Source organism: Acomys russatus, chromosome 29 (genome assembly GCF_903995435.1).
Source record: "Acomys russatus chromosome 29, mAcoRus1.1, whole genome shotgun sequence".
Classification (NCBI taxonomy): Eukaryota; Metazoa; Chordata; class Mammalia; order Rodentia; family Muridae; genus Acomys; species Acomys russatus.
Window position 1 is genome coordinate 1789480 of NC_067165.1, and position 16617 is coordinate 1806096.

The 16617-nt window shown below is 44.1% G+C and overlaps 1 protein-coding gene across 1 annotated transcript in view; it reads right to left on the minus strand.

Moving 5' to 3' along the window:
- Nucleotides 1-16617, minus strand: part of C29H1orf141 (chromosome 29 C1orf141 homolog) — a 49615-nt gene that overhangs the window by 28670 nt on the left and 4328 nt on the right. The window contains exons 2-3 of the mRNA XM_051172016.1: nt 14396-14553; nt 10316-10425 (exon numbers count right to left, since the gene is read on the minus strand). Of these exons, the coding sequence (XP_051027973.1) occupies nt 10316-10425; nt 14396-14553 (268 nt within the window). The remainder of the gene's footprint in view (nt 1-10315; nt 10426-14395; nt 14554-16617) is intronic.

Below are 16617 nucleotides of genomic sequence, written 5' to 3' on the forward strand. Positions count from 1 at the left end.
TGAGGATAGAAAGAATATAATAGAATTTCTATGCTACATCTGGTGTGTGTGTGTGTGTGTGTGTGTGTGTGTGTGTGTGTGTATGTGCTGTGACACATGCCCCCTCATTCATATGAAGGTCAGGGGACAACTATATTGAGTTGTTTTTCTGCTTTTACTTTTCTGTGGGTCCCAGGATCAAACCCAGCTTGCAAAGCTTGTGTGGAAAGTGCCCTTGCCCATTGAGCCGTCCTCACCAGCCCTGGTTGTTGTTTTTGTTGTTTTCGTTTTAAATGAAAGATGGGATTAGCCTAACCAAGGAGAGGGTGCAGAACAGGCAGGCTCAGGATTAGGTCTGAGCAAACGTATTTTAAGGGTGAGAACAGATATTTAACAGACTAACTAAGAAGCACTTAAAAACAAACAAAATGGGGCGAGGTGGCACACACCTTTAATCCCAGCACTCGGGAGACAGAGGTAGGTGGATCTCTGTGAGTTTGAGGCCAGCCTAGTTTACAAAGTGAGTCCAGGATAACCAAGGCTATACAGAGAGACCCAATCTTGAGAAAAAATTAAGAAAAGAAAAAGAAAAAACAAAACAAAAAAACAGGAGCTATGAATTCTATGAACAAACTTCCCCGAAATAACACACCTGTGTTATAACTGACTCATCTGACCGACTCATTAGAACTTCAAGTGTGGAGCTTGGAATATTGTGAATCCAAAGACAGAAGTATCTTGAGCTAATTTGAATCCTTTTGAGAGGGAACGGATAAAGGTGGGGTAAATTCTGTAAGAGCACATTTCTACTTAATATTGTCGGAAGGACGATGCATGAACACATTGTAAGTAGCTGTCAGTTAATTTTCTGTTTTTTTTTTTTTTAAATAATATCTGTGATAAGACACCATGACCAAGACAAATTATAAAAGAAAGCCTTTTATTGGGCTTATAGATTCAGAGAGTTAGAGTCCATGACCATCTTGATTGGGAGCAGGATAGCATGTAGGCAGGCAGCATGATAGCATGTAGGCAGGCAGCATGATGATAGCATGTAGGCAGGCAGCATGATGATAGCATGTAGGCAGGCAGCATGATGATAGCATGTAAGCAGGCAGCATGATGATAGCATGTAAGCAGGCAGCATGATAGCATGTAGGCAGGCAGCACGATGATAGCATGTAGGCAGGCAGCACGATGATAGCATGTAGGCAGGCAGCACGATGATAGCATGTAGGCAGGCAGCATGATAGCATGTAGGCAGGCAGCACGATGATAGCATGTAGGCAGGCAGCATGATGATAGCATGTAGGCAGGCAGCATGATGATAGCATGTAGGCAGGCAGCATGATGATAGCATGTAAGCAGGCAGCATGATAGCATGTAGGCAGGCAGCACGATGATAGCATGTAGGCAGGCAGCACGATGATAGCATGTAGGCAGGCAGCATGATGATAGCATGTAGGCAGGCAGCATGATGATAGCATGTAGGCAGGCAGCATGATGATAGCATGTAGGCAGGCAGCATGATGATAGCATGTAGGCAGGCAGCATGATGATAGCATGTAGGCAGGCAGCATGATGATAGCATGTAAGCAGGCAGCATGATGATAGCATGTAGGCAGGCAGCACGATGATAGCATGTAGGCAGGCAGCACGATGATAGCATGTAGGCAGGCAGCATGATGATAGCATGTAGGCAGGCAGCATGATAGCATGTAGGCAGGCAGCATGGCACTGGAGCAGTGAGGCTTACATCCTTCTCCAAAAGTAGTGGGCGGGGAGAGGATGGGAAAGGAGAGGCCACAAACTGGATCCCCATGGTCTTTGAACTCTCACAGTAGCCGGGCGTGGTGGCGCGCGCCTTTTATGCCAGCACTCGGGAGGCAGAGGCAGGCGGATCGCTGTGAGTTCGAGGCCAGCCTAGTCTACAAAGTGAGTCCAGGATGGCCAAGGCTACACAGAGAAACCCTGTCTTGAAAAAACAAAAACAACAACAAAAAAGAAATCTCACAGTCTACCCACAGTGATACACCTCCTCCAACAAGGCCACATCTCACAATTTTTCCCAAACAATTCCACCAACTGCAGACTAAGCGTTCAAATACATTAGCCTACTGGGGCCGTTTTCATTCAAACTACAACAGCAGTCCAGAATACACACTGCTAGTGGTTTCTTCTGAGTAGACCTTGAGTCCTTGACTGTGGATGAACTTCCTGTTAGGGAGATGAAAGATGAGTTGGGAGGAGGGAAGGAGGGAGAGAGAGTTGAGGGGAATGTGCAGGAGGCATGACTGGACCTCAGAGATAAGGCTGACCACTTGACCAGATGGACAGATCTAAAGTTCGAATATTTATTTTGACCTTATATGACTGTTTCACTATTTGTATACCATGTGTGTGCCCAGTGCCAGCAGAGGCCAGAAGATGGCACTAATTATCTTACAACTGGATTTACAGATGGTTGTGAACCGCCATATGAGTTTTGGGAGCCAAACCTGGGTTCTCTGCAGGAGCAGCAAGCGCTTTGAACTGCAGATCCATCTCTACAGTCCCGGATGCAAACTGAAAAGATCAGTTGCCTCCGTTCTGGTTCTCCGTAAAACGAGATTTTCTGGTTTACCATATTGCCAGCTCTCTAAGCAAAGAGCACTTTAAGAATTAAATTCCTGTAACCTTTAATCCCAGCATTCAAGAGGCAGAGGCAGGCAGATCTCTGTGAGTTTGAGGATAGCCCCTGTCTACAGACTGAGTCCAGGACAGCCAAGGCTACACAGAGAAACACTATCTGGAAAACCCAAATAAATAAATAAATAGTGGCACATGCCTGTAATCCCAGCACTCAGGAGGCAGAGGCAGGCAGATACTATGAGTTTGAGGTCAGCCTGGTCTACAAAGCGAGTCTGGACCAGCCAAGGTAACAGAGAGAAACCCTGTCTTGTAAAACTACAAAAAATAAAAAAAATATAAATTAATTAATTAATTAAATTCCTGTCTCTGTTCGTTGGCTTCTGAATTGACAGACAACCTAACCGTTTAGGCTCACAGAGGTAAAGAAAGCTTCAGGACTCTTGAGGTAAGTCATGCAGTTGCCTCAGAGAGCCCAAAGCCTCCCTAAGCCTAGAAGGTCCTGGAGTCTGTGGTGGAAAAAACACCCAAGTACCCACCAATCAGTTCTATTTGGGAATTTACTTCCCCTTTCCTGGCCCTGGTACCTTCTGTCACCTTCTTGTAGACAATTAAATAGTGGTGTGCCCTGCTTTGGTTTTTAGCTTCAGGCATGCCTGGCCTCTGTCTTAAACGTGTTTCATGTCCATCCTGGTTTATGACATGTTTCTCCACTTACAGTTCCTTTCTACTCTGTTCTGTCTGGGTATTTCAGAACTTGGATTATTAGACTGCGTAGGACAGCCTCCATTCCTGGTGATAGCTTTTTGGCATCTGTTCTAGCAAATTTCTCCAGCTACGCATATGATAATATAAAAAAAAGAAAAAGTGGCATATTATTATAAATTATTAGCATATAATTCGGGCCACTACGCATTTGGTTCTGGGGAAATGTGTTCATCAATAGATCTCTAAATTATGTAACTATTTTATACCTACTTTAGAATTGTTTTTTGTGAGGGAGCAGGAATTCCCTGATGTTCAGGCCTTTGTTGACAATGCACAATCAGGGTTCAGTCCTGACTGAAGGAAAATCGGTGATACAAATAGAAATGCCAGAAGTTGTTTTGGGAAGCTACAGCCAGAATGAAGATGAGGCGGTGGCGGTAGACACTAGTGGGTGACCAGGGATGTGACAACCCTCAGCCTCAGAACCTGCTTTCCTACACCCAGGGAAAACTAAGGAAGACAGGCAAGTAAATGAGAGTGTGTCTAGGGTGGTGTCCTGGACCCTGCAGTGTACTCTCATTGCATGCTATTCACCCTTACTCAGACTACCATGCACCCCGTGCCTTGACACAGGGAGAACTGGGCAGCCACTTGGAGATACTAGGCACACAATCCCCCTTTCACATTAGACATTATTCTAAATTGGAATTGTACAGAGCAATCCTGTTGGCATGAGCCTGCCGGAGTGGTTGGTTTGGTCTCTAGCACTGCCCCTCCCCCCACTCCCAGCTTAGTAGCTCACTCTCCTTTTGATGGCTGATTAGAGGGCTCATAATGCATAAGACTAGGGAGGAAGCAGGAAAAACACTTCAGGACAATCCAAATGAAGCTTTCCTTTCATGAGACGTCCCAGGTGCTAAACCTAATTGTAATGTCAATGAGGATAGAGCAGGGGGTCTAGAGAGTTGGGTAATAGCCTCAGGACAGGAGAAATTGAGTCAGGCTGTGTGGGACAATAGCCCCTAGCCATAAAGAATGGCTTAGTTTCAGCCTGACTGGCCAGCTCCACCCACAGAAAAAATATACTCAGGTGTGGAAAGCAACCCTGCTGCTTCCAGTCAAACCACAAAAACTAGCTGTAGCTTCCTGGTAGGTGTGTGTGTGTGTGTGTGTGTGTGTGTGTGTGTGTGTGTGAGAGAGAGAGAGAGAGAGAGAGAGAGAGAGAGAGAGAGAGAGAGAGAGAGAGAGAGAGATGTGGTCCAATATGGCCTCAGTCTTGCTCTGCAGCTAAGGCTGGCCCTGAATTCTGGATCCTGCTGCCTCTACCTCTCAAGCAATAGAATTCCAGGTATGGACCACCATGCCTGGTTTAAGAGACTCAGTTTGGTGCACAGATTTCCTCTTTAGGGAAGAGATCTTTAACTAAGTAGCAGGCATGGGTAACTTTTTTTTTCTAGAAGGCCAACAGTTTCACCTATGGGTTCCTCTGGATCAATGGTATTCAACCTTCCTAATGCTGAGACCTTTTAATACAGTTCCTCGGGTTGTGCTGCGCCCCATCATAATATGATTTTCAGTGCTACTTCATAACTGTATTTTGGCTACTGTTTTTCAGTCATAATGTGAATATCTGACACACAGGATGTCTGATCTGTGACCCCTGTGAAAAGGTCTTTTGACAATAGTTCTTTTGACAACCACTCCCCAAAGAGTGCAGAGCAAATGTTTGGCAGGCAAAACTTATGCAGGTTATGAAGTTGCTAAAGCTCATCACGTGAGGACACTTATTCCCAAGCTTGCCTCCTCTGAATTGGAGCACCAGTGTTCTGCTTCTGTCGTAGAAAAGGCTATTGGCTGTTTGTCCTGACCAAATACAATTTGAGGAGGGAAAGATTTATTTGGCTTATATTTCCAGGCCACTGTGAGTCACTGAAAAAGTCACGCAGTAACTCAAGCAGGAAGCACGGGAGTATGCTGCTTACTCACTCTCTGACTTGGTCACATGCTTATGCTCACCTAGCTTAAGGAATGGTGCTGCCTGAAGTGGGCTGGACCCTTCTGCATCAGTCAGCAATCAAGACAATACAGACATATCCACAAAAACCCAACCTGAGCTAAGCAATTTCTCAACGGAGGATTCTCTCGGATGGCTGTGTCAAGTTGACAATTCAGGCAAACAAAACAACTGGAGATTTACCAAATCTGTATAGAACAACTGGACAAGAAACAAGAAGGAAACAATATTCCTTCTGGCCTACTTGGTGAGACCAATTGTTAAGCAGTTTCATGAGTCTATTTTTGGAAAAAATGCTCTAGTTAATTACAATAAATTGTGGATTACAGGACTGGGGTTATCTGAAGTGATGTGAAGACCAAGCTCAACAAAACAAAGGTTTTACACAGTCAAGGTCAAGACCTAAGCCAGAATTGGCAAGTCAACTGCACTCAAATGCCAAAGTCAAGAGAGTTCAAATACATGCTGACTTGTATTGACACTTTTTCAAGGTCAGTTTAAGTGTTTCCCACATAGACTGACAAAGCTATGGAGGTTATCAGAGCCTTGCCAAGGGAGATTATCCCTCATTTTGGACTGTTACTAGCATGCATAATAACAACTGTTCTACCTTTGTCTTTGAGATAACACAAAAGGCAAGCAAGCATGAATCAAATGGAGACTACGTTTATCCTGGTGGTCCCAAACCTCAGATAAGGCAGAAAGAATGAATCTTGTCTTAGGAAGGACAACCTTGAAGTTGTGCCATGATTCCCCGGCCCTGGGACCAAGTCCTACCTCCTGCCCCAGGCAGTAAGACTCGCTTCCCTAAGCCTTACATTGTTTATGTGCAGCCGCTCCAGACCATGCTTACACTGGGTGACTAGGTAAAAGACCAGGAATGGAAAGTTCAGAATCATGTGTGCTATCCAGGACAGGTTTTAAACCTATCCAGAGTGGATGCTTGTATTAGAGATTCTGCCCTTGCTGACCGGGTTCTGTTGAAAACCAGAAACACAGGCTCTCTGAAGGACCGACTGAGATGTGGACTGGCCCAAGGGATGCAGTTCTCATGACTCTGACAGCAGTGAAGCTTGCTGGAGGTTAAGCCTTGGATGTACAACACCAGGCAAACAAGACATCAAAGACCAACCCTGACATCCAAACAAGCAGGAAATCTGAAGTGAACTCTAAGAGAGCAATACTGTTTTGCATTCTTACTAATGACTAGCCCTTTCCCCATAAGGGGACAGCTGAGATGAAGGCCTATGGGGGGGGGGGGTACCTGGCAAAACTAAATGTGGAGCAGACAGTTTCTTCATCCTTCAGCGGTGTTTACACACCTCTCAGGCCCACCAAAATTATACTTAGAAATATTGAACGTACCTGAGGACCTGTGGTGACTGAAAGGATGAGGAACTGTGTGAGTGTTAGCCCATCTCTCCTGCTAAAGCATGTGTCATCTTCATAGACAGCATGCAGAGGACAAGCCAATGATATGTAGTGACACCTTCACCAGGTCCTGTGCCATGAGCCAAGCTTTGTACTAGAGGAATGGCTCCTGCAAGCTTGCAAAAACTCTTACTATTCTGTGCCCATGAACAGCACCAAAGGCTAGGAAGACTCATGGGATAGCTGTTCCAGAAGGCCCACCTGACTTCCGGGTGTGATGACTGACACCAGTTGTCAACTTGATAGGATTTAGAGACACATGGGAGATGCGCCTCTAAGCATGGCTGTGTGTAATTTTCTAGGTGAGGGTAATTGAGGTGGGAAAACCCACCCTACGAACAGGCATCACCATGCCCTGGGCTCGGACCCTGAAGTACATCCACTGAGAGACAGGAACCGAGCTGCGTCACCTCTCTCTCCCCGTCACCTAGTCTCCCGCAACATGACTAGATGCTCCTGCCACTATAGTTTCTCCGCCATCATGGATTATAACCCTGGAACTGTGAGGTGAACTCTTCCTTTCTTAAGTTGTTCTCGTCAGACTATTTTATCACAGCAACAGAAAAAGTAACTAACTCACCGGGTAAGAAAAAGAGGGATATTTTCCACATACTATCTTCTGAGTGCAAAGTATTCCTCCTGAAGTCTACCTCTGACGTCTTGTCATGCAACTTCAGGAAGCTTACACAGAAGTTAAGCATCTGACCCCATCTATGGTAAAAAGCCTGCTGGGGCTACAGAACAGAACTCAGGTCAAGTTAGAAAAGCAGTCCTGAGAAATGGGCTGCAGCAGATCATTTCTTACTGATATTTTAGCCACAAAGAATGTAAAAGAATGCTGTTTTAACTTGACAAGCAAAGCTTAGTTGGTTGAACAAAAAGATAAAGCAGTTGATGAAACTGTCTCTGACCAAAAAAAAAAAAAAAAAAAAAGAGGAGGAGACAAAGATTAGAGGGGGAATCTTCATATTGACCTGTCCTCCTGTGCCTCCTGGTTCTCGAGCCTTCCTGGCCTCACAGCAGCCTTTCTATTTTTCCCACTGTTTCTGCTCCTCTGCACATGTGACCGCTGTTATCGATGTACTCTGACTTACAGTCTCCCTTGCTGGCCAGACGCTGAACTAACAACTATGTGCCCACCTGCACATGTCATATTTCATGGGAAACCAGTATGAGTTGTTATTAACAACAGGAAAGAATAGGAGACAGATGGCGGTGCAGTATATTCTGTGGTATGAGAGCACATTTTTACTTCATATGCTATGCATTGAAAGCAGCCCAGCCGTGCACACTGCTAATGCTTTGTTTTTTCCAAGTTAACCTTTAACGCAGATATAAACTGGGTAGCGAGTCAGGAGGAAAAAGCAGGGCTTGGGAGCTGTAGGTGTATATAAGCTCCTCACTACAGAGAGCTCTAACGAGGGAAAGGTGCGGAGAGTGATAAAGAGAAGCGCGATCATGAATCTCGTGGCCAAGGCTGGCTTCCCGACCTGGAGCTCAAGACAAACCTTTGACATGATTAATGGCCTCTGTTCCAGTTCCCTAGACAATACCCTTAGCAGGAGCTGGCTCGAGGCAGAGTGCCTGTGTCTTCTGAGATTGCCGGCACCTTATAGAAAACGAACTTTCAAGATTCAAGTCCCTGTTCTTCGATTTCTATAGCGACAGACACGCAGACTCTGATATTTTGGTTAGATGTTCAATAGCCATTCATTTCCTATGTCGGTGTTTGACCGAAAATCGTTGGTAAAACTTTTTGAATGTGTTAACATAGCCAACCACAAGATTCCTGCATCCCAAAAGGTAAGGACATTATCAGATAACACGTGAAAGCCATAGCTGAGGTCCCACACTTGGGTTTAACATACCCACCTAATGCTCTCACCAATATACTTGGAAAACACCTCAGCTTATGATTCCTTTTGTTCCTTAGCTATGTTAACTTCAATTTTTTTCTGCATTGGAACATGTTACTTGGTGCAATCTGAATCTATATTCTTCGACCATGGACACTCATGTTTAGGTCAAAACTAAACTACTTGTTATTTCTTTTGAGTAAGAGGTGTGTTTGGTGTCAACAGTTCCCCCAAAAGCGAAGAGTTTTTAGAAGAAGGGAATGATCAGCTGAGTCTGGAGAGGTAGAAGAAAATGGAAGTGAAAAGTGTTTGAATTTAGCAGCGACATTGGGGCTACTGGCAATCCTGGTCAGCGTGCTTGCAGCAGGAAGGTGAGAGAGAGGGATCCCGACTGCAGTGGGCTGACATTGAAGCAGAAATGGGGAGAGTAAAGGCCATAGATGTGTAGAAGTTCACCTTTTGAGAATTTGAGAGTACAACAGACACATAAGGCAGAGTGTTCAGTCAAAGAGGTTGGTGACAGAGTGTAATCACCTGGTTGACAATGACAGAAAAATGAAAGTAACAGACAATACTAAGTCCTCTGAAGATCTCTCAAATGCTGGGTTCTGCACCACAGATTCCTAAAACTTCAAATTCTATTAAGTGTGTTTCTATTAAACAAGCAATTCATCTTAAAATTTCAACGAAAGTCTTTGGACTGAGTCAAAATAAAAGTTGGTATTTCCTTCTGGAAGGAAAGAAAATAATTCTCTAGCAGAACTATTTCCTCCAGGCATGACGTGACCACTGGCCATCACGACTCAGGGAGTGCTGTGGTGACACACAGAAGGACTTGACCTCTGCACATAAGGAAGTAAGGACAATGCAGTGAGAGTAAGCTCTGTGGTGAAAAGCTATCAACATTCCTTCCTAGGAGAGGAGGAAGTCAGTAGGGTCTCATGTAAGAGTCTGGTCACCACCCTCACCTCCACCATCTCTGCCTCACCTCAGGATGCACATAATTTTGCCCCTGTGCACATGGTCTGGAAAGAAGGGATACCAGCAAATACAGACCGTGGAAGGGTTGCCTGAGGGTTAGAGCTCTTTAGTAGTGTAGCTGCTGGGGGAGGGACTTCCTGGTGGTACCCTAGCAAGAGTCCCTCACACTCCTGTAAGTAACCCCTCACCCATGTACACTCATGATGTAACCTGAATGACTTTTTGATTCATCAGCCTAGACTTGGATGGAATCTTCTTTCTCAGTCTGTTGGTGCCCTATCTGTCTGGGGAGACTTACTACTCCTTTATGTCTCCTCAAGAAAAGAAATTAAACAACCTGGATTCTCAGTTACCTGAAAAGATGAGCCAGAGGGATCTCTTGAGTCTAAGAGTTCAAGTTCAGTCTGGGAGATAAGGTGAAATTACATTTAAATGCAGTGTCCGTGTGCGTGCGCGTGCACATGCGCACGGACATCTGTGTGTGTGTCTACACATAGAAAATTGTAAAACAATATTTATTTGTTATGAAGATTACTTTATTTCTGTTAAAATAATTATTATTGTTTGTTCTGCTAAAAATTTATTTTAACAGAAATAAAAAACTGTTTAGATACCAAAAGGAGAAGTAAGAGGAGTAAGTGAATTATCAATAAATCACTACTTAATATCACTCATTAATAAATAAAGGGAAAAGTGATTCTATAACACACAGCCTTACCCATTGGTTTACTTTCTTCAGAGTTTCCATTTGCTGCAAGAACAGGTGGCCTCGAATCTGACTCTTCAAAATCACTTCTGGATTCAGGCTTATATTTAAAAGATATATACCTGGAAGAAATGAAAGTTTTTCTAAATGAAAATAGTCAGAACATTAATTTACAAAGGAGATTCAAAATACAATTTTGGAGACATATAAACATGAAGGCAGAAGACTGGTACCTGAGCAGAGAAGGAACCCAAGGTGTTGCTGAGAGCTATGCGGGAGGCAAGAGGAGCAGGAGAAACGAGCTGCCAGGGAAGGAGCCCGTGACTCGGACACAGTGCACGTGGAGTGCCAGTATTCGCAAGCCGACCAAACATACATCAGAACCTGCTTCAATGGAATATCTGGGACAGATCTCAATGGAAAATGGTGAGATATGGACTCAGGAACAGTGCATGTGTCAGCTAAGATGACAACATCTAGGAATTACACAGAGATTCACTCTAACTCTTTATTGTAGGTATTGTCATTGTCCCCGAAGGCCTGGAGATATTCTAAAGAGGGACATTTGTACTAGACTGTTGATGTATTCCAAGAAATCAAAATTTCTCAAACAGTCCCATGCTGAGCAAAGGAGAGGGCTGGTGTTTTAGGAAGAGACTGTGCTGGCGGATTGTCACACAACCTTTCAGGACACAGTAGGGCTGAGGCAATGAGGATGGCCATGGCCACGCCTTGGCCACAGATACTTAGCTATGCATACCTCTTGCCCTCTATTTAAACTTAAACCTTATGTCAGGGCTCTGAAACTCTCTCTCTCTCTCTCTCTCTCTGTGTGTGTGTGTGTATGTGTGTGTGTGTGTGTGTGTGTGTGTGTGTGTTTCGGGGACATTACATGCCTCTGGACCATCTATTTGTTTCTGAATCTGTTCAATGTGGCCACAGTGAGTATCTCTGCTTTCTTTTACTGTTATTCTCTGTGGGGGCGTCGAGTAGTCATGGCTGATGCAAGCTTGTTAGGGTTAGTGGGACTGAGTTCTGACCCTAACAAACCTGGTGACAGTATGTCATTAATTTTAGATGCTACCTTGACTGGATCCAGGACTACCTAAAGAACTGGCCAATAATTATTTCCACATAAGTCTGTGAGAGGGTTTCTAGACTAGCTAAGTATAAGAATGGCTGGACTGCAGGGGAACTCTCTGCAGTGTGGGCAAGTACCATTTAATTTTCTAGCAGTCTAAATAGAAAAATCAACTTCCCCTCTTCCCAGAAGAATACACTCATCCTGCCTGTACTTGAAAAGTAGGATTCTAACCTCCTTGACCTTTGGGATCCAAAACCTTTCCCAGGGTTCTCAAGCCTTCAACCTCAGACTGAAAAAAGTTGGACCACCAACCTCCCTTATATGCTACTGTGGGGATGGTTTTCCTGAGAAATGCTGTTTGCAGCTTGCTTTTACAAATCAAACTCTCAACCAACCTGTAACCAAATTAACACATGTTTTGAGATCGTTTATAGCAGTGCACCCATTCTGCTTACATATGGTGTACCCAACCTCCACGATCAATCGACTTTTAGAAAGCAAAAACAAAAGCACTGCATTCAATCTTCCTACGCTTTGGTCTCCCCAGAGTGTCAATTTCCTTGTTTCTCTTTCATCGTCATTCAAGGACCTGATGTAGAACAAGGTTATGTGTGTATTATATGGTGACTAGACCTAAGACCATTTGCTGGAGCAATGCCTCCACCTCCCCCAATGGCAACAGCGTGTGGGTATAGAGTGGATGCTAGGACTCTGCTTCAGTCTGCCTACCTGTGATATCAATTGCTTACCTGCCACGGTGGATGGGGTGGGGTACAGGGGGTGGGTGAAAGTGGAAATAATTGACTTTATTTGCTTATGTCTTTGTGTGCTATTCTGGGTCAAAAGAGTCAGAAAAACAATATCTTCCTGTATGAAGTTGTTGCAAAAAATTTTAAGACAGAAACTCCCCACCCATTTTCAATGCCATACTTACTTTGCTGCTCATTACAGAGAAAGGGTGGCCTTGGCTCAGGAGGAGAGCGCAGAGCTCTTCAGGGTACATCAGGCCCATTCTTGGGTAAATGACACCAAGGCTTCCCTTCTTATATGTGGTGCCATGACATGGTACTAGATTGCCAAGGTTTTCAGCCTGTAGAGGGCCTATTTCGGGCTTCCCAGTCTCGTCAAGTCTCCTAATAAAACCCTCTTAAATCTCTCCTTTAGACACTGAGTATCCCATGATTTCTAAGATTTTGCCACTTAGTCATAGGGATGTTAAGATTTATTTATGTAGTAGTGATTTTGTATTAGTTTTCTATTACTTGATAAACATTAAAGGGATTAAAAAAGATTTATTTTGGCTCACAGCACTGGAAGTTTCAGTCCCTGGCTTACTGGACCCATTACTTTTGGACCCATAGCAAAGCAGTTTACCATGGTAGGATTGTGTGTCAGAACAAACTGCTTATAACACATATCCCACACTTACACAATATTCCCAATATTTCACACATACACAAAAAATTTTGTGGGCCATATCAGCTCACTGCTGTAGTCCAGCATCTCTGAGGGTAAGTCAAGAGGATTACAGTGAGTTTGAGTGTAGCCTGGGCTACAGAGAGTTCCAGAACAGCCTGGGCTACAGTGAGAGTCATACTGCAAGGCGGGGAGGCAGGCAGTGGAGGGCCAGGGGGCATGGCGGCCTTTCTTAAGCATGTCCCTCAGGAACCGAAGGCTGTCCCTAAAGGCCCTTCTTTCAAAGGCTTCTACCTCCTCCTAATGTCTGTTCTCTGGACACCAAGATTAACTTTGTCTCTGGCTGAAAACATCAAGCCCAGCTGACTACGATGTGTCACGTAAGAAGCAAAGTTAATGTAGGCCGAAGGGCATTTATTTTGAAGATTCGGGCCAAACAAATGGTTTTACCTCAAACTCTTAAAGCATCTGCTCCTGCCTCCCAAACGCTCAGACTACAGGCCCGTGTCTCCATGCTCACTCACGAGCTCTCTCCTTACCTCACAGTTCCGCAATGGAAACAGATTTTGATTACCTCGGTAAATCTCCAATAACAAGAGTCTGAGAGAGTGATATTTGTAACACAATCAGAGTGTACACAAGCAAAACAATGATTCAAATACTGTTTAACGTTAGACGTGGGCCTGCTTGTCCACTTCCCTTCTACAGGGGGCTGGAGAGATGGCTCAGTGGTTAAGAGCACTGTCTGCTCTTCCAGAGGTCCTGAGTTCAATTCCCAGCAACCACATGGTGGCTTACAACCATCTATAATGTGATCTGATGCCCTCTTCTGGCCTGCAGGTATACATGTAGATAGAGTGCTCATATACATTAAATAAATAAATAAAGAAAGAAAGAAAGAAAGAAAGAAAGAATAACACACAGGACCTTAAAACAACCCTGATACACCCTGGCTTTTCTCACTGTAACCCCCTATTATGCTTAACCCTCCTACTTCCCTTGTTCTCACTTAAGTATAAAGTGTTACAGCTACATTGTTCCTAGGTGCTGAGCTCAAGGATTCAATCATCCTGACAGGGTTACTCTGTGTAGCCTTGGCTGTCCTGGAACTCATTCTGTAGACCAGGCTTGCCTCGAATTCACAGTGATCTGCCTGCCTCTGCCTCCTAATACACTCTCAGATAATACACTTAATAGCCAGTTAAGGAGCCCTTCTAACCACCCGACTCAAGGTCTTTCTTTAAAAGCTCAGAACTACAATTATCATCAACACTTGCAAAATATCCCTTTTCTAAATTGGGATACTCAGAATATGCATCTAGTATATTTTAACCTACAGATATGTTACAAGCTAATATTAGTTTCATATTTCTTTTGAGATAGGGTCTCACTATGTAGTCCTGGATGGACTGAGACTTGCTAAGTGGACCAAGTTGGCCTTGAACTCACAGAGGACCTCCTGCCTCTGCCTCCTGAGTGGTGGAACTAAAAGAATGCACCGGTATGCTGGGCTAATCTTAATTTCTTATATTATCAGGCAATCTAAGGCAAATACAGTACTTTTAAACTTTCAGCTGAATTATGATAGTTACGTTTTTGGCTTCTTTAGGTCATGTGATTTATCTTCTGTGGTCTCTGTCACCATCTTAGATATAGATGGGATAACTGTGTCTCCAAAGTCCATATGCTCATCAGACAGCATGGGTGTGATCAAAGACTTTCTTCTTTGTTTAAGCTGAGTGTTGGTTTTCTGCAGTTAAGTCAAAATGAAAAAGTAAGTGCTCCTTCTACAGGCAGGATTCTATATATTAAGGACCAAAATTGATTTCTCTCTCTCTCTCTCTCTCTCTCTCTCTCTCTCTCTCTCTCTCTCTCTCTCTCTACACACACACACACACACACACACACACACACACACACACACACACACGGGAGAGAGTGAGAGAGAAGAGAGAGAATTCATATGTAAGGCAATAATGAAAAATAGTTCAGATTTAAAATTAAAGAGTGAAAACATTTAAGCATTTAAATTAGAAAAGAGCCTTGTACCTTTGGTGTGTGACCTATATGACTCTTTCTCGTCTATTTAATAAAGATAATAAACACGCTGACACTTGTTCAGGAGTCCTCCTAACTAAATTTTTAGAATTTAAGGACACACCTATATAATTGCTGCAGACTCATTTCCTCTGAGTTGAAACTTTCCTGCCTGGAGTAGGGAGGGACAGTCATGAGCCAGGAAGCCCATGAAACGTATAAGACTTAGGAAGTTGAGAGAATTAAAGATTTTTCAAGGTCCCTCCTCAAGTTATAGAAAAGATCCCCCCTCATCCCCCCCCCCCAACACATGGAGCCACCTGCAAGTTGGGAAGGGACTCCAGGGGTGTGGCTTCTATGACTTGTCACTTATGCTGGGATGGGCTGTTGGGTGATGTAGCTGCCTCTGAGTTAGGCATGCTCTCAGAAGTAACCCCAGTAAAATCACTGGTTCATCAGTTTTGTTGCTGTTGTTGTGGCTCCATCTGAGGGGATCAGACGCTTGCTTTTGTCTCCCTAGAAAGAGTCATCTTTGCATCTGCACAGAGACCAACAGTATCAAATATGATTTAGGGAGGTGCATCTATATGCTTTTGTGATGGGTAATAAGATTCTGACCCATACGGTCCTGACATGGCTTTCTTTCCCCATGTGGTATGGGATAGTATGCTTCCTTTCTCCAGATGCACTAGCATGCTTCCTTTTATGGGTGATGCAACCAAGACTGAGGCACCTGAGAGTTCAGCATCCTTGCAAGACATCCCAGGGTGAACCCCTTCCTCTATATGGAATCTGTTGGTATTCCTTTTGGATGAGCGAAGTCTAGGACATGAGCAAGGAGATGCTCTCCAACTAGGTAATGGGCCAGACAATACCTTGCAACCCCTGGAAATGGCATGAACACAATGGTAGGCAGGCTATGGCATCAGTTGCATGGTCTTCTCATGGTCCCATTATTATTATTTTTTTTTTATCTGAGGTTCACCTGTCTTCCCAGAAAGAACTTGCCCATGTAAGGAAATAATTCCCATGGGAAAAGGTTGTGCAGATGCAAACCTTCACACTAGCCTCCGATTTGGAAGAAAGAATGAAATAAAAAGATGAGGTGTTGGACTTGGTACTTCTCGCAGTTGGAGGATTCCGTGGGAAGAGAGTAGAAGCTAGATCTGTTGTAGCATCCTTTCTGGGAACCAAAGACTTAGAACTTAGGAGGAAAGCTTAGAGAGTAAGAAGAAGAGAAGACAGCCCTCAGGTGTAGTGGATGTAAACCTGTTTTTGTTTTGATCCAAAGTGTGCGGTGTGAAACAGACTTGTGTAAGGGTGTGCGGTGTTTTCCCCCTGAAAATAGACTTATGAGAGAACAGATGATGTTTGTCCACAGGAAAAGGAACTGCCTCTTGTGAGGGCATGGTCTTTGCCAACTGATAAACACCCTAGTACAGACTCTCAGAAGAGACATATATATGAGCCCAAAAACAAGAGGTGGGGCTTTTTGGTCTTGGCTGTTCTTTACTCCATGTTGAGGTGCTCCTAGAGAGAACAGCTCCAGAGAATGCTTTGAGGTTCTGGGTTCACCTTTGCTGAATTGCTGGTTTGCTGTTTAACAGGTCTGCTGGAATCCTGCTGACTACGCCAGTGGAATTGCTCCAAGGAACTGTGTCTAAAAAGGTCTACTTCTCCTGTTCCCATTAACCTCTTTTCTCTATCTAGGGTTTTTGGGTTGGAAGGGAGGTATAATAAGCATTAAAGAACATGCTGAGCTGTGAGTTTTCCTCTT